This window comes from Agelaius phoeniceus, chromosome 1, assembly GCF_051311805.1.
Source record: "Agelaius phoeniceus isolate bAgePho1 chromosome 1, bAgePho1.hap1, whole genome shotgun sequence".
Lineage (NCBI taxonomy): Eukaryota > Metazoa > Chordata > Aves > Passeriformes > Icteridae > Agelaius > Agelaius phoeniceus.
Window position 1 is genome coordinate 516,118 of NC_135265.1, and position 22,757 is coordinate 538,874.

The 22,757-nt window shown below is 51.5% G+C and overlaps 1 protein-coding gene across 8 annotated transcripts in view; it reads right to left on the reverse strand.

Annotated features, from left to right (window-relative positions):
- SCAP (SREBF chaperone) overlaps positions 1-22,757 on the reverse strand; it is a 60,896-nt gene that overhangs the window by 8,074 nt on the left and 30,065 nt on the right. For all 8 annotated transcript variants that reach the window (XM_077178676.1, XM_077178716.1, XM_054628341.2 and 5 more), the window contains 11 exons: positions 12,096-12,316; positions 10,332-10,437; positions 9,380-9,552; positions 8,305-8,431; positions 7,995-8,107; positions 7,196-7,290; positions 6,576-6,674; positions 4,481-4,753; positions 2,820-3,220; positions 1,672-1,842; positions 623-818 (listed from right to left, as the gene is read on the reverse strand). In XM_077178676.1, the coding sequence (XP_077034791.1) occupies positions 623-818; positions 1,672-1,842; positions 2,820-3,220; positions 4,481-4,753; positions 6,576-6,674; positions 7,196-7,290; positions 7,995-8,107; positions 8,305-8,431; positions 9,380-9,552; positions 10,332-10,437; positions 12,096-12,316 (1,975 nt within the window). The remainder of the gene's footprint in view (positions 1-622; positions 819-1,671; positions 1,843-2,819; positions 3,221-4,480; positions 4,754-6,575; positions 6,675-7,195; positions 7,291-7,994; positions 8,108-8,304; positions 8,432-9,379; positions 9,553-10,331; positions 10,438-12,095; positions 12,317-22,757) is intronic.

The window sequence follows — 22,757 nt, forward strand, 5'->3', positions numbered from 1 at the left end:
AGGATGGGGCCTGTGGAAGGTGTCCCTGCCATGGCAGGGGTGGCACTGGAGGAGTTTCAAGGTCGCTTTCAACCCAAACCATTCTGGGATTCCAGGATCTCTGCCCAGAAACTTCAGTGTGCACTGCACTGCTGCAAACCCAACAGACTCCATCTGTCTTGCCTTCCCTTAAAAAATCCATCCCAGTTTGAAGGCAGGATCAGGAGCAGAGATAGAGCTTTGCTGGGAGACACAGCCCAGCACTGCAAACTCGTCTGTCTGAATGCCCAAGAGCTTTGTTTCATCTCAGAAGAGGAAGAATCCCAGACTCATCCTGGTTGGAAAATCCCTCCCGGAGCACTGAGTCACACCTGTGACTGACCCTCCCCTTGTCACCCAGCCCAGAGCACCCAGTGCTACATCCAGAGCCCCAAGTGCGACATCCAGAGCACTGAGTGCCCCATCCAGCTGTCCCCTGGAACTCAGCAACGTGGAGCTGTCCCAGCAAAGCAGGGAACAGAAGCCAGAGGTGGTGATGGTGGGAACTGCTGCCAGCCAGCCCCAGGAGGAGACGAGAGCGTGCTGCAGGAATTTCATGCCCCAATAACCTTTCCTGAGGTGTTGATTGCTGAGCTGGACGTACCATGAGGTGTCCCCTGAGGACCAGGGGCACGATCTCTGTCTCAGGGGGTGAGTAGCCGTAGTCATCACAGGGCAGGTCCCCGCGGCGGCGCCGGCCCGGCCCGTTCTGCCCGTAGTTCTTGGGGCACAGCACCCGGTAGAGGCAGAACAGCAGCAGCACCAGCAGGATGCCCGATGCCAGGCCCAGAGCAGCCACCCTGGGGGACACACAGAGACAAGAAGGTAAGGAAATAAACTCCAATTTCTAGGCCACACATAGATTTGGGAAGTCTTGTGCTGGGATTACTCATGTGCTGGTCTGAGTTTCTCAGCTGAGAAAGCTTTTCAGCAAATTACAGAGATTTGTTGGAAATTAAGGGGGGTTTAATGGGAAAATGACAATTTCCACAAGATCTTGAGGCTTTTCACTAAGGAAAGTAATGAGCAACTAAGATCTAAGAAAACACCAGCTGGGGATGGGATAACAGAGTGTGTTCAGCACGTGCAGATTCAGGCAGGCCTTGTGAGCTGTCATCTCCACAGAGAGGGAAGCTCCTTGCACCAGAGTTTGATCTGACCCCCAATAAATCATTATCAAATTATATCCAGGTGGTGGCTGCCCCTGGATCCATGGAAGTGTCCAAGGCCAGGCTGGACAGGGCTTGGAGCACCCTGGGATGTTGGAAGGTGTCCCTGCCCTGGCACAGAGTGGGACTGGATTAGTTTTAAGGTCCCTTCCAACCCAGACCATTCTGGGCTTCGATGAAATCACATTTAAACCCCCAAATTGGCCTTCTGTCCTGGTCACCCGTACTGCAGCAGGAGCCCTGAGGGCCTCCATGCACAGCCTGCCCTCAGTGATGGAAAAGTGCCAGGATGCATCAATTTCCCTTTGCACTGGAGCATCCCCAACACCCCGAGCTGCTGCTTTGCACTGGAGCATCCCCAGCTTTGGCACGGCAGCTTCAGGAGCTTTCTCCTCTCCCAGCAGGGAGGAACCAGCCCTGAAGGACCAGCCTGAAGCAGCCCTGCTGCCCCTGGGGCCGAGGCAGGCTGTGACAGACACTGTACTTGTAGAGGGTGACGTCCTGGTGGCCGCGGGGCTGCGAGCCGCGCTCCGGCCGCGGGGCCGTGTCCAGGAAGGGCTGGGAGCGCCGGGCCTCCTGCGGGTGCCGCATCTCCAGCGCCTCCTGGGGGTGCAGGTACAGCGTCACGGGGATGGCCGGCAGGATGCTGATGTACCTGAGGGGACGGGGACAAGGCTCAGGAGGGGCACGAGGGGACGGGCAGCCACGGCAGGAGTCAGGGTGCTTTCAGTGTGTGACTGCAGGTGCTCGGAACTACAGATCTCCTCGGAAATATTCTCCTCTAAAGCTATTCCCCGGGTTTTAACCCTTCAAAGAGCCAACAGAAATGAAGTCCTGAGGAGATCAAGTGGATCCCACGAATTTAAGCCTGGTTTCCTGTGTGCTGCAGGCTGGGAGGTCTCACCAAGAAGCTCCTTCAGCTCAGCTGTCTCTTCCTCACATGTACAATTTCCATCCCTTACAGATGGTTGTATCAGACAATTGTGGAATTACTGAGGTTGCAAAAGCCCTCTGACACCATCAGGTCTGACTGCTCCCCCAGCACTGCCAAGGCCACCACTAACCCATGTCCCCAAGCCCCACATTCACAGGGTTTTTAAATCCCTCCAGGGATGGGAACTCCACTACTGCCCTGGGCAGCTGTGCCAGGGCCACAGAACCCTTTTGGGGAAGGACTTTTCCCAATATCCACCCTGACCCTCCCCTGGAAACCCCTGAGGCCGTTCCCTGTCCTCCTGTTCCCTGGGAGCAGAGCCCAACCTCCCTGGCTGTCCCCTCCTGTCAGGGACTTGTGCAGAGCCCCAAGGGCCCCCCTGAGCCTCCTTTTCTTGTTTTACATATTTTAAAACTTCAATTCCAGGATGAAGGAAGACAGAAGACACCATGCACATAAACCACCCAGGAGCAGAGTGGAACCACCCTGATTCCCAGAGGAACAGCCCTGGAGGGTTTGTGAGCTCTGCCCACCCCAGGGGCCCTGCTCAGCAGCCCCTCCCACACACACCTGGAATGAGCCCCATGGAAGCAGGTCATGTGAGCTGGGAGCACCAAGGACAGAAGCAAGGCAAACCCTTGGGGTCAGCTCCCAGATCCCCGTGCCAGTGGCACTCCATGCCAGCCCACTTCACTTGCCTCTTGGCCAGGGTGATGTTGTAGTAGCTGAAGAGGGCAGGCCAGTGCCTGAAGGAAAGCTTCCTCCAGATCTCCTCGTCCTCTGCTCCCCAGGTAACCTGTGCTTCTGTCCCCAGCTCCAGCTGCCCGTTGCCCCTGCCCTCGGGGCCCCAGGGCTGCTGCTCCGGCTCCAGCCGCGCCTTCTGCTCCGTCCGGTTCTCCGACAGCTGCGCGGGCTCCGAGGGGAACACGGACAGGTCCAGCTTGGGGTCCCCGGCGGGCAGGACCCCACCGGGAACGGGCATGGCAGGCAGGCCTGTGTCCCCCAGGGGACTCTGCTCGGTGACCTGGGATGTGAGGTAGGTGCGGAGCCCGGCGGGATCCGTGTACAGCAGGATTCCAATCCAGATCACTGTGCCGGCCTGAGCAGGGAGAGACAGCACCCTCAGTGGCACTGCCCTGTCCCCTGCCTGAGCAGGGAGAGACACAGCGCCCTCAGTGGCACTGCATTGTCCCCTGACAGCAGGGAGAGACACAGCGCCCTCAGTGTCACTGCATTGTCCCCTGCCTGAGCAGGGAGAGACACAGCGCCCTCAGTGGCACTGCATTGTCCCCTGCCTGAGCAGGGAGAGACACCACAGCGCCCTCAGTGCCATTGCCCTGTCCCCTGCCTGAGCAGGGAGAGACACAGCGCCCTCAGTGCCACTGCCTGTCCCCTGCCTGAGCAGGGAGAGACAGCGCCCTCAGTGGCACTGCCTGTCCCCTGCCTGAGCAGGGAGAGACACCACAGCGCCCTCAGTGCCACTGCCCTGTCCCCTGCCTGAGCAGGGAGAGACACCACAGCGCCCTCAGTGGCACTGCCCTGTCCCCTCCCTGAGCAGAGACTCAGCTCCCTCAGTGCCACCTCCCTGTCCCCTGCCCGAGCTGACCCACGGCACCCCAACCCACAGGTAGCCCTCATTTCCTGCAGCCTCACCCCCAGCACTGTTTCTTGGGGACAGGGAAGTGGCACAGGGGGGACATTTGGAGCACTGCCCCGCACACCCAGAACCTGGGCACCACTTTTTCATGACCCACATGATGCTCAGAGCCCACCTTCTCTCCCCAGACACACAGCAGGAAGAGGCTCCGTGCTGGCAGCTGGGACCAGCCAGTCTGGCACCTCCAGGCAGGGCTGGAAAGGCTCAGTTTGGGTTTTTGGCTCCACACTCCTGCAGGACCCACTGCTCTGGGACCATGTGGGGATTGGACTCCTGGATCCCATGGCAAGCAGGACATGGAGCTGTCAGGCCTGGTGGGAGTGGGTGGCTGGCAGGGTGGGCAGGGCTGCCAGCTTGGCAGAGCTGGGTGCCCAGTGGGGTGGGCAGGGCTGCAGCCTGGCTGTTGTGGGTCCATCTTGGTGGTCTGGCTGCCACCCTGGCTCTCTGGGTGCCATCCCAGCTATCTGGGTGTCATCCTGGCGGTCTGGGTGCCCAGTGGGGCAGACAGGGGTGCCAGCCCAGTGGTCTGGGTGCCCCTCTGGCGATTTGGGTGCCCCCTGGCTATTTGGTTGCCACCCTGGCTCTCTGGGTGCCAGCCCAGCTCTCTGTGTGCCCCCTTGGCAGTCTGGGTGCCATCCCAACCATCTGTGTGCCCCCTGGCAGTGTGTGTTCCCCCCAGGCAGTGTGTGTGTCCCCACGTACCATGATGAGGCGCTGAGCCAGGCGGGTGCGGGCGAAGAAGTAGATGACGCGCAGGCGCTTGGGCAGGCGCAGGTTGCGCAGCGAGGACGGCTGCAGGGTGATGGTGTGTGGGGTGATGGGGTGTGGGGTGATGGGGTGGGGGCTGTGTGGGGTGATGCTGTGTGGGGCCATGGTGTGTGGGGTGTGTGGCACCGCTGGGCGCAGCGGCCGCGCACGGCACGGGGGCCTCGCCGGGCACGACTCGGGGGGCAAACGCTTGTTCAGGTCAGCCAGCTGCAACAGACACAGAAAGGACAGGGGTGAGGGGCTGCTCCAGGGCAAAGGGGACCCTGGAGAGCTGGGAGAGACCCCTGGGCAGGGATTGTCCCCCAGGGTCAGGGGATGACTCCTTGGTGTCTCCTCCCAGCCCATTTACCCCAACCAGCACATTTCCAGACCCAGGGAATCACAGAATGGTTGGGTTGGAAGGGACCCTAAAGCCCATCCAGTGCCACCCCTGCCATGGCAGGGACACCCCCACTGTCCCAGGGTGCTCCAAGCCCTGTCCAGCCTGGCCCTGGGCACTGCCAGGGATCCAGGGGCAGCCACAGCTGCTCTGGGCACCTGTGCCAGGGCCTGTCCACCCTCCCTCACAAAGTTCTTCCTAATGTCCAATGTAAACCTTCTCTGTCAGTTTGAAGACATTCCCACTTAACCTGTCCAGCATCTCTCCCAGTCTTTCTTGTGGCTCTTTTCAGGTCCTGGAAGGCCACAAGTAGGTCTCTAAGCTTTCCTTCCCCAGGCTGTGTAATCCCGATTCTCTCAGCCTTTCCTCACAGCAGGGCTGCTCCATCCCTCTAATCCACTCAATGCCCCCTCTGGATTTGCTCCCACAGCTCCATGTCCTTCCTAAGAGTGTCTTTTCCCTCAAGTGCTCTGTTCCCAATCCCTGTGTGAGTAACCAAGCAAGTACAGAACCAGGACTGTAACAGCTCAGGATGAAACAGCCTCAAGCTGATGTGGGGAAGTTTAACCTAAACTTAGGAATAGTTTCTTCCTGGAATGGGCTGCCCAGCCCTGGCCCAGCTGCCCAGAACAGGGGTGGAGTCCCCATCCCTGGGGGGATTTAACAGCCAGGAGGATGTGGCACTTGGGGACAGGGACAGTGGTGGTGCTGGGGAGTGCTGAAAGGCCTTTCTGAGCTCAGTGAGTTTATGATTCTGTCCTTTCCCCCTTTCAGGGGTGGGATGCTGGGGCTGTGCCCCCCTCCTGCCCCAGGCTGTGCCTCCCCATTCCTACCCCAGGCTGCGCCCCCCTCCTCTCCCAGGCTGTGCCCCCTCCTCTCCCAGGCTGTGCCTCCCCATTCCTGCCGCAGGCCGTGCCCCGCTCCTCTCCCAGGCTGTGCCCTCCTCCTGTCCCAGGCTGTGCCCCCTCCTGTCCCAGGCCGTGCTCCCCTCCTGCCCCCGGCTGTGCCCCCCTCCTGCCCCAGGCTGTGCCCCCTCCTCCTCTCCCAGGCTGTGCCTCCCCATTCCTCTCCCAGGCCGTGCCCCCCTCCTCTCCCAGGCCGTGCCCCCTCCTGCTCCAGGCCGTGCCCCCCTCCTCTCCCAGGCCGTGCCCCCCTCCTCTCCCAGGCTGTGCCCCCCCCTCCTGTCCCAGGCTGTGCCCCCCTCCTCTCCCAGGCTGTGCCCCCTCCTGTCCCAGGCCGTGCCCCCCCCTCCTGCCCCAGGCTGTGCCCCCTCCTGTCCCAGGCCGTGCCCCCCCCTCCTGCCCCAGGCTGTGCCCCCCTCCTCTCCCAGGCCGTGCCCCCCTCCTGCCCCAGGCTGTGCCCCCCTCCTCTCCCAGGCCGTGCCCCCCTCCTGCCCCAGGCTGTGCCCCCCTCCTCTCCCAGGCTGTGCCCCCCTCCTCTCCCAGGCTGTGCCCTCCTCCTCCTGCCCCAGGCTGTGCCCCCCTCCTGCCCCAGGCTGTGCCCCCCTCCAGCCCCAGGCTGTGCCCCCCTCCTGCCCCAGGCTGTGCCCCCCTCCTGCCCCAGGCTGTGCCCCCCTCCTCTCCCAGGCTGTGCCCCCCTCCTGCCCCAGGCTGTGCCCCCCTCCTGCCCCAGGCCGTGCCCCTTGCCCACCTCCATGCGCCGGATGTCGATGGACAGCACGGTGGTGAAGAAGAACATCTGCAGGAAGAAGTCTGACACCAGCCCCACCACGGCAAAGAGGCAGAACTCCTGTGGGTGAGACAGGCATGAGCTCCCCCTGCACTCAGGAGGGGGGAAGCCAGCAGTGCCTCACTGACAACCCTGGGATCCACCTCTTGTGCTGGCTCAGAGCTCAGGGCTGGGGGCGTCCGTGTGAGAACCCAAGGCATTTATTCTAATTCACGTTCTTTGCTCTTTTTGGCCACAATCCGTCTCTGCTCACAGGAACAAGGGACAGGATGAGAGGAAAGGGCCTCAGGTTGTGCCAGGGGAGATGTAATTAGAAATTAGAGAAAATGTCTTCCTCAAAAGGGGCTGTTAGGCATTGGAACTGCCCAGGGCAGGGTGCGGTCCCCGTGCCTGGAGGGATTTTACAGCAGTGTGGCTGTGGCACTGGGGGACATGGGTGAGTGGTGGCCTTGGCAGTGCTGGGAACAGTTGGATTTGATGGTGTCCAAGGCTTTTCCAGCCCAGCCAACTCCCTGACTGTGTGAGCCTGCTGCCAGTGGCTCCCTGCAGTGGTCAGGCTCTGTCCTGGCAGCCCCTCTCACCTGGATGGCCGGGACCAGGGTGAAGTACCCGATGAGGATGATCCCCAGCTCCGTGGCCATGTTCTTCATGATGGACCAGCTCTCATTGCTCAGGCCTGGGGAAGGGCAGAGACAGGTCAGGGGAGCCTCTTCACTGTGCCAGACATGAACACAGCCAAAGGAGCAGCACTTCCCCTCTTTAAAGCCAGGAATTTACAGGGAACAGGCCTTTCAAAAGGCCCTTCCAGGCTAAAACTCCTGAGTGCAAAGGCCCACTGGAGTTCTGAATCCTGTTTCCCATCTAGGATCCAAACCACTTGTATTTTTAAAACTAAAATCAGCATCGCACTAGAATCTCTTCTCTCTGATGTTTAGAAACAGCTTTGAAGACTGCAAATCCCATTTATCCACGGTTTGAGCACACTCAAATCCTTCCATAGGCACAGAGCATTCATAGAATGGAAAAGATAATTTTATCACACATTTTTGTAGGACCTAGGGAATTTTGTAGGACCTGTGTTCTGTACTTCTGATATCCGTGACCTGAGGACAGGATTGCTGTGTTGATTCATGAGCAGGAGGGCTCAGTATCCACACCAGGAGATCTAGCTCTCCCCTACCAATATTTTTTGTATTTATTTACCCTGTTTCAGTCAACAATCCCAAAAAGCAGTGCCCACAACAGCAGCATTATGTTTCTGGAATTCACTACAAAAGGCTGTACAAGTCACCTTGTTTCCTTCCCAGACCTGAGTGAGACCATTCCCAGCCCCTGGCTCTCCCACTTTTCCCTCTCCCAGTCCCCAGGGCAGGACCCCACCTTGGGCAATGCGCAGTTTCACCTCCAGGTCCACGGGCGTGGACACGACGGACTTGGTGAGCACCAGCACGTTCTCCAGGCCAATCACCACCACCAGGTATGGGAATATCTCTCTGGGGAAACAGAGGCACAGCTGAGGAGGGGCTCAGCAGCAAGGGCCAGACAAGCCAGGGCACGTTCTGTCCAGCTCTATTAGTAACTATTCCAATACGACGGTGACTGTGCCCAGCAGCATGTCCAGCCCCACAGGAGCTGGTTCCAGCACGCTGAATTGATTCCCCAGGTGTGCCCTGGCAGGGCCGGCACGTACCCGCCGTTGAGCGTGGGTGTGAGGCCAAACAGGGTGCAGAGCCCCACGGACATGAGCAGGGAGCTGAGCACCGTCACCACTGCTGCCAGAGCCAGGCCCCACTTGGACTTCACCATGTCGATCTTGCCTGCAAAACAGCCCAGCCAGGTCAGCAGGGACAGCACACAGCAAGGACACACAGACGGGGACAGATGGACACACAAATGGGGACAGCACGCTTGTCCTGGCTGGCCCCAGCAGGTCACAGGACACCCCAGCCCAGAGGGAAGGTACTGCAGTGTCTGAAATGCAGGTACTGCAGTGCTCATGTCTGAAATGAAGGTACTGCAGTGTCTGAAATGTAGAAATTTTAAAACTTGACACATTTTTGGTTTTTTTGGATCAGAATGAAGAAGCCAAAAGGTGAATTTTTAACAGAAGTAATATTTTGAGAAAAACTTGCTTCAGAGAAGGCAGAATCCATGTTTTCTGTCATTTATATGCCAGCAATCTAGATGTGCCCAGCTAGCTTGGGGAACTGGGAACGTGGCTGTTTTCTGGGCAGAGATCCAGAAAAAGTCTGAAATGCAGCTCCCACAGGACAAGGGGGGACAGGGGACAATGCTGCTTCACAGCTCACACCAGTTCCAGCACTGCACTGAGGTGGGCAGAACCAAACTGAAATGTGGCCAGAGAGGCCTAAACCCACCAGCTCAGAACACGTGTCTGATAATGGATGAAACAAACTGGGAAAAAAGGCATTGCTGTGGCATCTAAGGGTGCCCAAGACAGAAAATATCTGGAAAGGTATCAAAGAATCATGGAATAGTTTGGGTTGGAAGGGACTTTAAAGAAGTCTATCCAGGCCTTGGACACTTCCAGGGATGGGGAAACACCTCCAGCTGGGAGGTGGATCACAAGGAATAACAGCACCCTGGCTGAGAGGGGCAAACGAGCAAGAATCAGGCAAAGAGTTTTAACCCTCTCCACGACAGCTCAGGGCAGAACTCCACCACCACCTCTCCTGCTGAAACAGGTGATGTTATACAGGTATCACCTGCCCCCTGAGCCCACACCCAGGTGCCCCCAAACCTACGTGTGGAGAAGTAGATGTAGGCGAAGAGGATGATGTAGGTGGTGACGAGCGGGATGAGCTCAGCGATGCCGATCTCCTCCTTGAAGTGCACGTGCACCACGCTCTCCTCCCGCAGGCTGCAGTTGGGGCTGGGGTGCAGCAGCTTCAGCCGCGAGCGCAGGCTGCTCAGGAACCTGGGGACAGCAGTGCTGTGCTGTGATCTCAGGGTTTACCCCAGAACCCGGGTCCCTCCCCTGATCATTCCCTCCCAGGTGTGTCAGTCTCCTCTCCTTCCCCTCCCAGCACTGTCTGTCAGCCCTGCAATTCCAGAGTGATTGGCAGATCCAAAGGATGCCCTCTACCCCTGGGGGGCACTGGGCCATCCAGGTGTCCTTTGTCCCTTTGTCCCTCCCCTCCTGTCCCTGCTTGGTGGCTCCCTGCCCCTTCCCTGCCCCTCTCCCTGGGGTTAAAGGAGCAGCACCCACGGGCTCAGGGAGTTCTGTTGGAGCTGGTGCTGCATGCAGAGGCCTGTGGGCCAGAATAAAGCTCTGGATCCAAAGCCTCCATCAGAACCGACTCCCTTCCTTCACCTTCACCTCAAAGCTTCTCTGCCAGAGGGAAACCTGACATCCTCACATCCACTCAATCCATGCCAGTTTGGCCAACACTGCCACAGTGTTTCCAGCAGTGCTTACTGGAAAGCCAAGCAGCCTGTGCACAAGGAACTGGGTCAAACCAGAGCCACAGGGCCATGGATGCCACAGGAACTCTCCTGGCAGCTCTGCATGCTACAGGCCCTGCTTGCGAAGGGCAACTGAGAACTGAGGGTATTTTATTTCCGTAAAACACAGCAAGTTTTCTCCCAGAAAAGCACCTTCAGAGATGTGAGACACTCTAAGCCAGAAGGAAGTGGAGGGCAGAGGAACCATCAGGGAGGGGAAGCAGCAGAACTGGGTGGCAGAGCAGGCCTCACCTGGAGTCGTAGCGCTGCAGCCCCAGGGTGACGGTGTAGGACACCACGCGGCGCCGGTTGGACAGGCTGACCCCGCTGTACCTGCCAGGCAGCCCGAAGAGCAGGTCTGCAGGGACAGGGGGACACGGGGACACAGCTCACACACGGCACAGGGGGCACAGCTGTCCCCTGCCAGCAGCCCCAGCGGGAATGGCTGCTCTCATCCTCTGGGGTATCCCAGGCTCCGGGGAGAGCCCATGGATGGGACACACCTGGAGCAGGCTCCAACCACAGCGAGCTCACACTGAGACATAAACTTTAAGGAATTCAGAGATTTTAGAGGAGCTAAGATTTTAGTCGGGGATAAGCTTTATTGGAGGTAATTAAAATAAATGGGTAGGCCTTGATGAGTTAAGAGTTAGTAGTTAACTAATAACTGATTGATTGTCAGCACACTGTTTGGTTAGCTGGGTTTATAATGAAGAACAGAGAAATTGATAAATAGCTTTTGGGAACATTACACAATTGTGGCCTCCTCTGTTCTGAAACCAATTGAAGATGGGGAATGGGAGCTCTACCAAGGGTTCACTTGTCATATTTGCATTGAAAAGGTAGAAAGGTCAGAACGAGGAAGACTTCATTTACTTCTCATTTTGGGACTCCTCCCCATTTCAAGGAACAAACTGTGCATGCTTAATAGCTTTTGAACTAATTACCATGCTTAATAGCTTTTTAACTAATTACCATACAAAGCAGGGAATAGGATGTACCAAAGTCATGAATATGCATTTGTATTTTGGGTATTCAATACTTGTATGATAAAAGAGCTCTGTGATCACCTGTATATGCAGTGTGTATTTGGGAGTTATCACAATAAACAAACACTTTCTAACTTTAAACTGTTAGAGAGTTTTTGGATATTGGTACTACATCAATATCCATATTGGGAATGGCATGTACCAAAGTTATGAATATTTACTTGTATTTTGAGTATTCAATACTTGTATAGATAAAAGGGCTCTGTGATCACCTGTAAATTGCAGTGTGTATTTGGGAGTTATCACAATAAACAAACACTTTCTAACTTTAAACTGTTAGAGAGTCTTTGTCCATCACAGTTGGATATCGGTACTAGATCAATATCCATATTTTTTTTAATAAATCAACACTCTGGGTGCTTAAAAACAGCCTTTAAAGCAAACTTCCTTTAGGGTAACAAACCCCTTTTCAGACATGTAACACACTACATCACACACTGCCACATCTCTGAGGTTCCTTTAAAACCAAAGGATCCAACCTGTGTTTAAAGCAGCATTTCCTCTGGCATTATGGATATAATCATTAACAACCCCACACATGGTCACAGAGTTTCTTTATAACTAAGAGATAAAAATAGTTTTATGATATCCATTCTCAGCTGGGGCTGTGTGCAAGTAATTGGAACACACAATGGAGCAGGATGAATGTTGATTTATCTGTGACAATGAGGCAGCCTTGGAGTGTGACAGAGGGAAAAGCCAGGCTGGAGCATGTGTAGAGTGAGAGGAACAAAACCCTGCTATTTTTACCTGCAGAAAGAAGCCTGACTGAGTGATTTGTTCACTTCTCACAAATACAGATCAGGGCCCCACATATGAAATGAGAGACAACAAAGATCGGGCAGCTTTGGCTGCTGTGAATGAAAAAATACTGCCCAAATTGGCACCATCAGCAATTCCAGTGCTGGAATTAGTGAGGATGGAATAACAATGAAGCTGTAGGCAACTCTCAGCTTCCCTGGCTCACCTTTGAGAGTGGCTGACGTCTGCAAGGTCTTTGGCTCATGCTGGTGGATGGTTTTGATGATATCTGGGTCGGCATTGAAGCGCTCGCGGTCGTTCTGCCAGAAGTTCCCTGGGGACAGCAGCAGGCAGCCGTGCTCTGGGAGCAGATTCCTCAGCTTCCTGAGGCCGGGCAGCAGGTCTGTCACCTGCAGGCAAACCTCCTCCAGGCTCCTGACCCCGGAGCTGCAAGGCAAACACAGAGCTGAGGGACCCCACACAGGCAAAGGCCGAGCGCTTGGAGAGGAGCGTCCCAGGGACCTGCACCAGGTGTGGCTGCTCTGCCTCCTCACAGCTGAGAGCAGGAGCTGGGGCTCCCTGCAACTGTGAACAGGCTCCAGAACTCCATCAGCCTTCCTGGGGCTGCCTGGCCCCACAGCTCTCACTCCTCACCCAGCTCTGGTACCACACTTTCGCTTTTACCTTTAAGACACTTCCACCTGACAGAGAAACTCTCTCTGGAATTCTTCCTGACCCCAAACCCTTCTCTGCACCTCTCTCCACACATGCAGTGGGTGTTTTACAGGAGTCCTGGTCAGCCTTCCTGAAGGGCATCCTTTGAGGTGCTCTAAAATGCACCCAGGGTTCAATGTCTGCACCTGGGGGTGTTTCCCCAGTTCCTCTGCACTGTGGGGAAAGGGGCATTTCCTGAGAGGTTCAGAGCTGCACACAGGTGGAACTGGTGTGAACTGGAAACTGGTGTGTTTGGCATCATCCTTAGCAACCACTAATTCAAGCAAGACCCAGGCTGGGTGTGAACTGGTGGGAAGTGTTCTGGGTTGTCAGATATGTGTGTGTATTCTATTGGAATCTGTTAAAGGTGGGGCAGTTATCCTCTGCCCATTGGGCAGTTTTCTTTATCTCTCCCACAGCCAAGCCTCCCTCCAGGAGATCTCTTCTATTAATGGACCATTAATTATTAATTACCTTCTGTCCATGGCCAGTGAGTGTCCCTGCAGGGCTGATCCAGTTCCATCATCCCATGGGGAGATGCTCCGCCCAGGGGAGGAGCCAAGCATTCCTCCCTGGATCCAATGTGAGCCTGGCCCAGCCCAGCAGCCTTTGCCCAGGGCATTGCCAGAGGAGCAGCTTCTGCTGCCCTGCATGGCCAGAGGGAGCCCAGGCCCATCTGCAGCAGCCCTGGAGCTGCAGAGGAAAACTCCCCCCTTGTGCAGGATCCCTGCTCCAGCAGAGCCACAGCTGGCACTGCAGGAGGGCTGAGCCCCCATGGGATGGGGCTGTGCCACCCCCTGACACACAGGGAACAGGGCCTGCTCTCACTCTGGCAGTGGTTTTTTGGGGGTTTTTTTGGGGTTGTTTTTTTTGGTGGGTTTTTTTGTTGTTGTTTGTTTGTTTGTGGGTATTTTTGTTTTGTTTTGTTTTTGTTGTTTTTTCTTGGGTTACATTTTTATTTTTAGTCTTCTAGCAAAGAACTGTTATTCCTATTCCCATATCTTTGCCTGAGAGCCTTTTAATTTCAAAATTCTAACAATTCAGAGGGAGGGGTTTGACATTTCCATTCTAGGGGAGGCTCCTGCCTGCCTTAGCAGACTCCTGGCTTCTCAAGGCCAGACAGAAGGGCCAGTGCCAGAGCAGCTGTGGGGCCAGCCCAGTGTAAGAGGCCGTGTCCCTGTCACCCCAGCAGGAGCTGCTCTGCTGCCTGGCACTGCTCAGTGATCAGACAGGAGCAGTGTCTCACAGGAGTCATTGTTACTGCTGGCCCCACGGGGTTAGCACTGCTCTGGCACCTCCCAGCTGCCCAAAACCACCTCCCTGCCCTCCCACTGGGACAGGAGCTGCACTTCTGACTGACAGACACCCCACAGCACTCCCCCAGTCAGAAACCTTCTGTACATTTCCCTGTTAAAGGATAGCCTTTGACATTTTTAACTGACACTGGAGCTCAGACCTCTTCAATTACTCCCAAGGATGCTAAAAAGCTAAACTTAAGTTTTAAAAACAGAGAAGTTCATTTAACTGGCTTTAATAGGAAAAGTATTCTCTGTTACACCACCAAAGTGTGTTTATGGTTACCTGGGGAAAAGGGAAAGACTTCATACACATTTGTGATGGCAGGTCATGAAGAAAACGTTGTAGGATATGACATTCTTAAAGGAAAGCTTTGCTATTACCAACCAGGGATCTTTGGCCCTTTGGACCCAAAAAAACCCAGAGTAACCTTTCTGAGAAGGGCAAGAAAATCAGACTCTTAAAAAGGGCTCCAGATTTACCTGTTTCTAACATTAAACAGCACCCTGTGCCTCCTGCAGCCAAACAAGGGAAAAATGAAGTAATTAAAGATTTAGAAAAAGGGCCATTATGTCTGGGATGTATTCACAATTCCCCTGTTTGACAGGTGATGAAGGAAGACAGGAGCTGGCATTCAGCAGTTGATTATCAAAGGCCTGATGCTGACACAGAGGCACTCCCTGCAGCAGGCCCAAATCCTGCAAAGCTCACTGCTCCTCTGCAGGCACTGCAGCACACAAAGGGGAGGCAGCCTGGCATGGAAAAGATGATTTTGATGGTTCCAGTTCAGGAAGAAGATAAACCCAGATCTGCTTGACTGGGGAAGGAACAATCCAGCTTCAACTGCCTACCTCAGGGATTTCTGCACTCACCCAGCATAGCACACAATGCTTCAGCTGAACTCCAACAAATCAGGCAGGAGAACAGATTTACCCATAAATTGGCAGGAGGTGAGGAGGAAAGTGCAGTAAGAACAACAGTACAGGATATCCAGAACAGATGAAATGGGGAGGGGACAGAAGTGCCCTCAGCTAAGAGCCCAGGCCCCTCTAAAGAGATGGAATTCCTGGGAACCTGGGGGTAGCAGCCAAGCTGTAATTCCACATGAAACAAAATTAGATGCTGTATCTAGCCCCACTACTGAAAAGGAGCCTCAAAAGGTACTTTGGGATACTGCAGAAATCATATTCCTGGATTTTCTATAATAGCAAGACCCTTGTCCACATTAATGAGGAAAATCCAAATCTGGGAATGGCTTGACAGCCACAAACAGGCTTTGCAAACACTGACAGAGGAGTTAAAAACATCAGTCACTGGGGCCAGCTCATCCCAGTGATCCTGTAACAGCTGAATGGGATTTTGCTAACAGGGGACTCACTGTGGTATGTTCCAGCAAGGGCCACAAGGACCCAGACAACCACTAGGGTTCAGTTCCACAGCATTTAAAGGTACTGAAAAGAGAAATATTGCCTGGGAAAAGGGATTATTGTCCCTGACCTGAGGTCCTGAACAAGTAAAAATAAATTCAACAGCATCAATGTGTGAAGAGCCAAGGACCTTGCAGTCTGTGGGCCACTGGTAAGAAGGGCAGTGTGATGATGATGATGATGATGATGGTGATGATGACGATTCCCTTCCAGAGGGAATTGCACAGTGACACTGCACAAAGGGGGGTGTCTCAGGGGTGTCACAGATCAAAGGGATGGCACTGCAGGGCCTAAACCCCTAGAGAACCACACAGCTGGGACACCAGACAGTTCAGCCTGACAACAGCCACAGATCTGATCCTCTCCTGGCTGCTCCTGCACTCACTTCACACCCTGAGGCTCAGCCAAACACACGGGTGGGCAGGGGAGGTGCAGAGCAGCTGCTCTGAGCACTCACACAGCAGTGGGAGCAGTGGGAGAAGGAACCAGAAGTGCACACGTGCAGAGTTAAAGGCTGTATACTGCTGGCAGCAAAGGAGGAAACAAAGACAATCTATTTATTTAGTCACAATCTATTCATTTGTTTATCTATTTATTTGTTATTAAGTGGATTCTTACACACCCTGGGCTGGTGCCACAGTGGTTGTGGCAGTGGGAGGCCCTGGACTGGCAATGAAGGGAAAATGTGGCTGTTGTATTATTAATTAAAGGGAAGGGACTAAGATCAGGCTAATAATGATTTATTGCTTAGATAACACCAATCTCAAAGGCCATGAGATTTATCAGACACAAGCAGTTGGTTACAGTCTAGGATGGTCACAAGTTCTTGCTTGTAGGACAGTGTGTCACTTTCTAATCCAAAGGACAGCTCCACAGAGCATGTTTGGCTTTTCTAACCTGCCACTTTCACCTCTTTCTACTGCAATGTGGATACTTTTGCCCAATAAGGTCTGATTACATGTACACATGTCTCTATTTTAATATCTAAACTCTTTATTCTATTACAATCACATTACTACATTACTATACTATAAAACACTTCATTATCTTATCTAATATGTCAATATCTTATCTAACATGTTAATATCTAATGAGTTTCTTACTTACTAAAGGCCTATTCTTACTTATAACTATAGAAACATAGTTATAATTATAGAACCATACTTATAACTATAGAAACATAACTTATATAAAGTTATAGATATATATAACTTACAGAAACATAAGTTTATGATTTCTCTGTTCAGTGTCTGTGTACCTTGCTTTCACATCAATTTAGGCTTCTCCTAAGGCTGTGAATCAAACTCTGGTGTGTTTGTGAGGGTTTCTGTCTCTCTGATTCCCACAGCAAAGGAGGCTTGGCAGAAGGAAGGTGGGAAGTGGTTGTTGTTACAGGCTCAGTCCCACGGACAAATCCACGCAGGATGGGTCAGAGCTCAGCCAGTGACCAAACTTTACAGACAACAAGGTGACCAGCTGCCAAAAATCAGCAAACCTGATCCACAGGAGGCTCCACGGCACTGGTATGGACTGGGTGAGTGGTTACACTCAAATGAGGGCACACTGCACAAAAAACTCCCATTTTTGGGAGCGCAAAGCAGGGGCTGGCACTGACCAGGAAGATGTGTCAAGGCATTCTCACAGTGCCCCCAGGGCCAGCTGAGACCTGAACAGAATCACCCAGACCCAGCACAGCCTTCACAGGGCAGAAGTAACAAAAGACTCTGTGCCCCTGGACCAAGAGATTCTGGGCCAGTGGTTTGCTAAAGCAGTGCCTTAGGCCACATCAATCTGGCTGGGATAAAAGGTTACCCTCTGTGTTATATCAGATAACATATTTATTACAGTAAGTATTTATTATATTTATCACAATATATAAAAATTTATTATATATATTATATATATAAAATATATAAAATAAATATAATAAATTTATATATTTAATATAATATATATTAAATATATAAACTTATTATATTTATCGCAATATTATTATTATTATTATAACAAATATAATAAATTACAAGAGAAATAATTTATTTATAATAACTGATATCAGACAGAATAAGTACAATAAATAAATAAATTTTTAAAAAAATAGATTTTTTTTCCCTATGTGTGTTTGTATATATATCTCCACCTACATCAATACAAGTAAAATTATTTGTTTGGGTTGTCCTCAGCTACCATGAACACTGTGGATTTAATGCTATACCTTGTTACTGTAACTTTTTTTATCAGTAATCATTATATATCTATATCTATATAAATGTGAAAAATGCATATGATATGATTGGCTCTTTGCAAATATTAAAATTAATATTGTATGTGTTCTGTTGGAAAGTTGTGCTGTAGTAATCTCTTTTAAGTAGTGCTGTATTAACCTCTTTTAAGTAGTGTGGCAAATATAGTTTTTAGGCTATAGCATAATATTAAAATAGGAACTATGTGATGTAAGATACTTTTTGTAACTAGCTCAAGGAATGGAAAAGGATCAAGGAATTTTTTGTATAGAGATAACAGGACAGACACCAAGATCCCAACAGAAATATTGCCACCTTATTGGGAAAGCCCAGAGTTTGAGGGACCAAGAAAATTGATTTACAAGATGAGGGGGGAAGGTGAAATTAATGAGAAACACCCAGGTTTGAGAGGAACCTTTGAATCATGTATGAGAGATATGAATATGCAAGAAGCTATTGCTTTTAAGGGTTAATCCTTTGTTAGCAAGGTGTGCTTTGTGGCAGAGTGCCAGGCATCCAGACATCTGTAATTCTTTGCTTTTTATTGTCTCTTAGTGCCCTAATTTTCGTTACTAATTTTATTACTATTTTTATTATTATTTTATTACTACTTTTATTACTATTTTTAATCACTATTTTATTACTACTAAACTTCTAAAATTTTGACACAAGTGAATGGCGTTTTTCACAATCTATATCTATCTATATCTATACATACATATATATAAATATAATAAATATAATAAATAACTGTTATGGACCAACAGGTTTCACGAGCTCTCCTGAGCCCCGTGTGTCTCTGAACAGCTCCAGATGACAGAATTGATGATTTCAGGACAGCTGACAGGGGGAAAGCCAGCCATGCTGAGCTGAGCCCAGCCTGGGATGGTGCCTGTGGCTCCGAGGGCAGCTGAGGCCTGGTGCTCTGGTGGCTCTGGGTTCTGACCCAGTGTTCTGTGGGTTCTGACCCAGTGTCTGTGGGTTCTGACCCAGTGTCTGTGGGTTCTGACCCAGTGTTCTGTGGGTTCTGACCCAGTGTCTGTGGGTTCTGACCCAGTGTTCTGTGGGTTCTGACCCAGTGTCTGTGGGTTCTGACCCAGTGTTCTGTGGGTTCTGACCCAGTGTCTGTGGGTTCTGACCCAGTGTCTGTGAGTTCTGACCCAATGTCTGTGGGTTCTGACCCAGTGTTCTGTGGGTTCTGACCCAGTGTTCTGTGGGTTCTGAACCAGTGTCTGTGGGTTCTGACCCAGTGTTCTGTGGGTTCTGACCCAGTGTCTGTGGGTTCTGACCCAGTGTTCTGTGGGTTCTGACCCAGTGTTTTGTGGGTTCTGACTCGATGTTCTCTGGGTTCTAACCCAATGTTCTGTAGATTCTGACCCAGTGTTCTGTAGGTTCTGACCCGGTGTTCTGTGAGTTCTGACCCGGTGTTCTGTAGGTTCTGACCCGGTGTTCTGCAGGTTCTGACCCGATGTTCTGTGGGTTCTGACCCAATGTTCTGTAGGTTCTGACCCGGTGTTCTGCAGGTTCTAATCCAGTGTTCTGTGGGTTCTGACCCAGTGTTCTGTGGGTTCTGACCCGGTGTTCTGTGGGTTCTGACCCCGTGTTCGGGTGGCTCTGGGTTCTAACAGCACCAGGAGCCCCCGATGGAGGCTCCGCTCCACACCCCAGCTCCAGTCCGTGTTTTGCTCCCAACCAGCGGGCCCGCCCGGCCGCCCCAGAGCGCCCTCGTGTGGTGGCGGCCGGAACTGCGCCGAACCGCGGCTCCGGTAACGCCGGGGCTCACCGGGCCGGAGCTCCCGGCAAACCCGGGACGGGCACGGACACCCCTGAAAACCCGCTCTGCATCCCACCGGAGCCGGTAGCCACTCGGGCAGCAAGGGAAGGGCCGGTGGGAGTCATTGACACTCTGCAAGGAATGAATAAAGGCAGCTCTGGCCATAAGGATGCACTGCACAGGCAGGGACTGATCCAAGGGAGACTCCGCAGGGAATGAATAAAGGCAGCTCTGGCCATAAGGATGCACTGCACAGGCAGGGACTGAGCCATGGGAGACTCCGCAGGGAATGAATAAAGGCAGCTCTGGATATAAGGATGCACTGCACAGGCAGGGACTGAGCCATGGGAGACTCCGCAGGGAATGAATAAAGGCAGCTCTGGGCACAGGGAGCACTGCACAGGCAGGGACTGATCCAAGGGAGACTCTGCAGGGAATGAATAAAGGCAGCTCTGGCCATAAGGATGCACTGCACAGGCAGGGACTGAGCCATGGGAGACTCTGCAGGGAATGAATAAAGGCAGCTCTGGCCATAAGGATGCACTGCACAGGCAGGGACTGGCCCAGCTGCTGTGGCTGAAGATGCAGCACTGAGGAGCTCTGCAGTGACAATCACTGTAGGGTTATGTTCAGAACTGTTGGGAAGGATGAAAATTTGACAAGGAAGTCTCACAGATATGTGTGCTTAGCAGAAAGATTTTGGATGTAGAATCTGAAGAGGGAATAGAGATGGAAGCAAGTTTTGATATAGAAGAAAAGAATTGCTGAGCCAGTCTTACTGGCTAACCAAGGAGGCAAAGGGTGTGTTAGTTAGAAGGGGTTTTTATGGCTTAGAGCAAAGGATAAACCCATCTCAAACAAGAAGATGTTTTTACCAAGCAGAAAGATAGCACAGGCAAACAAGGCAGCAAATGTGGCAAGGAGAAAAAAGGTCTCCAAGTTTTCCAAGGAAACTGAAAAACAACTTCTAGCTCAAACTGTAAGGTACTAACTTTTAGTGATTGGAGAAGAGTAACATGAATATGGTAATTATAGTAGTTATGATAGGCTGTAGATGAAAGTTAAGGTATAGATTGGTTCTACTGCATTGAGATGGTAAGCAAAGTATATAATGTATTTATAAACTAAACTAAGGGTGTCCAGGCCTGCCTGCAGCTGGAGCTGACAGCTGTGGGCACAGCTCTGTCACCCAGGACCCTGGACTGCTGTAACACCTTGGGTACAATAAACTGCATTTTGGATACAATAAACTGCATTTTGTATACAATAAACTGCATTTTGGAGAGCCCCTGGAGTCCCACATCTCTCATTCAGGCTCTTACAGAACCATGTCCTTAATTGCACAGCACCCTGATCTGTCAGCCACCCCAGCACCTCCTACAGAGACTGCAAAGGGAAGGAAAGGGAGCAGGGCTGGTTTTCCTGGGGCCACTCCAATGCAGCACACACAGAACCAATGGTACCTGACCCTTGTAAGAGAAATTCCCACCTGAAGCTCCTGCAAGCTGTGACACTGATAACAACAGTGCACTTGTTCTCAGTTTCTCATTTCATGTCATTCCTTGCAGAGGGAGCATCACTCCAGCTGGAGGAAGGCCGCTGGAAAAGAAATTTGGTGTGGAATTCCCATCATTTCAACAAAATATCTGGATGATGGGAATTCCACACCAAATTTCTTTCCCAGTGGCCTTCCTCCAGCTGGAGTGATGCTCCCTCTGGAAGGAATGACAGCCCAGATCTGCACAGTGGTAAGTAAAATCTTGGTCAGTATTGCTAAGGTGCTGGAGCATTTGAGGTTTCAATAGTTTGGATTAATATTTGCTATGGTCTGTCCCAGTAGTTTTGCAGTGAATATGAGTCATTGCTTCAGAATGCTCATCTCTTCACTCTGTTTGTCACAGGGGCTGGAAAAGACTTCCCCCTGAATGTAACTTGAATTTTCATATGATTCTGGAATCAGTTTTGTGCACCTCTTCCCATCTCCTCGGGGGAAGGTATAGAATTCCCCATTGCAGCAGGTGGGAACAATTTGAGTTTCATTCCTGCTGTGCTGCCCTGGGGCTATAACCAGATTGTTCTGTAGTACACACACATTTGGTCAGGCTATTGCAGGGTACTGGTCAGGTCAGAACTGTCTAACACTTGATGTGGTGAGCAAGGACACGTGAAATGCTGAACTTCACTGAGAACACTGGACTAAGAACCATGAATGGAAGTGAAGGGAGTCACTGACCCATCACTGAACTCCTCCAATCACTGCAACCAAAAAATTAACTCCAGGAACTTTTCTTGGATCCTCATTTGCATCCCACCTTTCCTATGATTTGAACGTGTGGGGAACATCCTGATCTACACAGACTGGTAACAATACAAGTGAAATTACTTGTTTGGGTTGTCCTCAGCTACCATGAACACTCTGGACTTAATCCTATACCTCGTCACTGTAGCTTTTTTTTTAATCAGTAATCATTATGTATCTATATCTACATCTATCTATCTATCTATTATCTATCTATATCTATCTATCATCTATCTATTATTTATCTATATATCTATAGATAGATGGATATATTTTATCTAGCTATCTATCCATCTATATAATCTATTATCTATCTATTATCTATCATTTATCTATATATCAATATATCTATATATAGATAGATATATTTTATCTATCTATCTATCTATCTATCTATCTATGCATCCATCCCCTGAGCAGGGACACTGCTTTGCTCTGTGGTTACTCCAGGGGCTGAGTGAAGGAGCCTGAACCCCTCCCCATGTCCATGGGCAGCTCCATCTGCCCCTCACTCACTGCTGATTCCTTTGCCAGCTTTAACACAGGCACCTCCATTTCTGCAGTGTTTATGCTGTAAATAAATAAATTATGCCATAATTTACTGGCACTTCTTCAGTTTTGTACTGGGGAGTGTTTGTGATTAACATCTTCCATCTGTTATTTCCTGTCTGTTTAATAAATAATTCACTTTATAAAGACACCTCATTTGCCATCACCAGAACATGTGGGCCAGAGGGAGTCCTTAAATTTAAACTGCTGCCAAAGTCTGAGGCTAAGGCCTGCCTGGCTCTGGCCCTGCACATCTCAGGAAGGTGCTTCCAGATGGCAAATGAACTGAAGCCTTTGTAAGATCCCTCTCCAGAAGAGATTTCTTGTATAATAACTACAAAGAACGAGCACAGACATTCAAAAATTATTATTTGCCTTTGTGAACACTCCCTGCACAGTGTGCACCCTGTGGCTGCATGGCAGGACACCTGGACAAGGCACAGCTGTCAAAAGACAGCCATGGAAAATACACTTCCAAAATACAGTGTTTATAGGGACAAAAGCTTTGGGGGTGAACATTTAAAGGAACTGATGCAGTGATGGCTCTGGAAAGGGCTCCAGGAGGAGCAGATGACCCTGGTTTGGA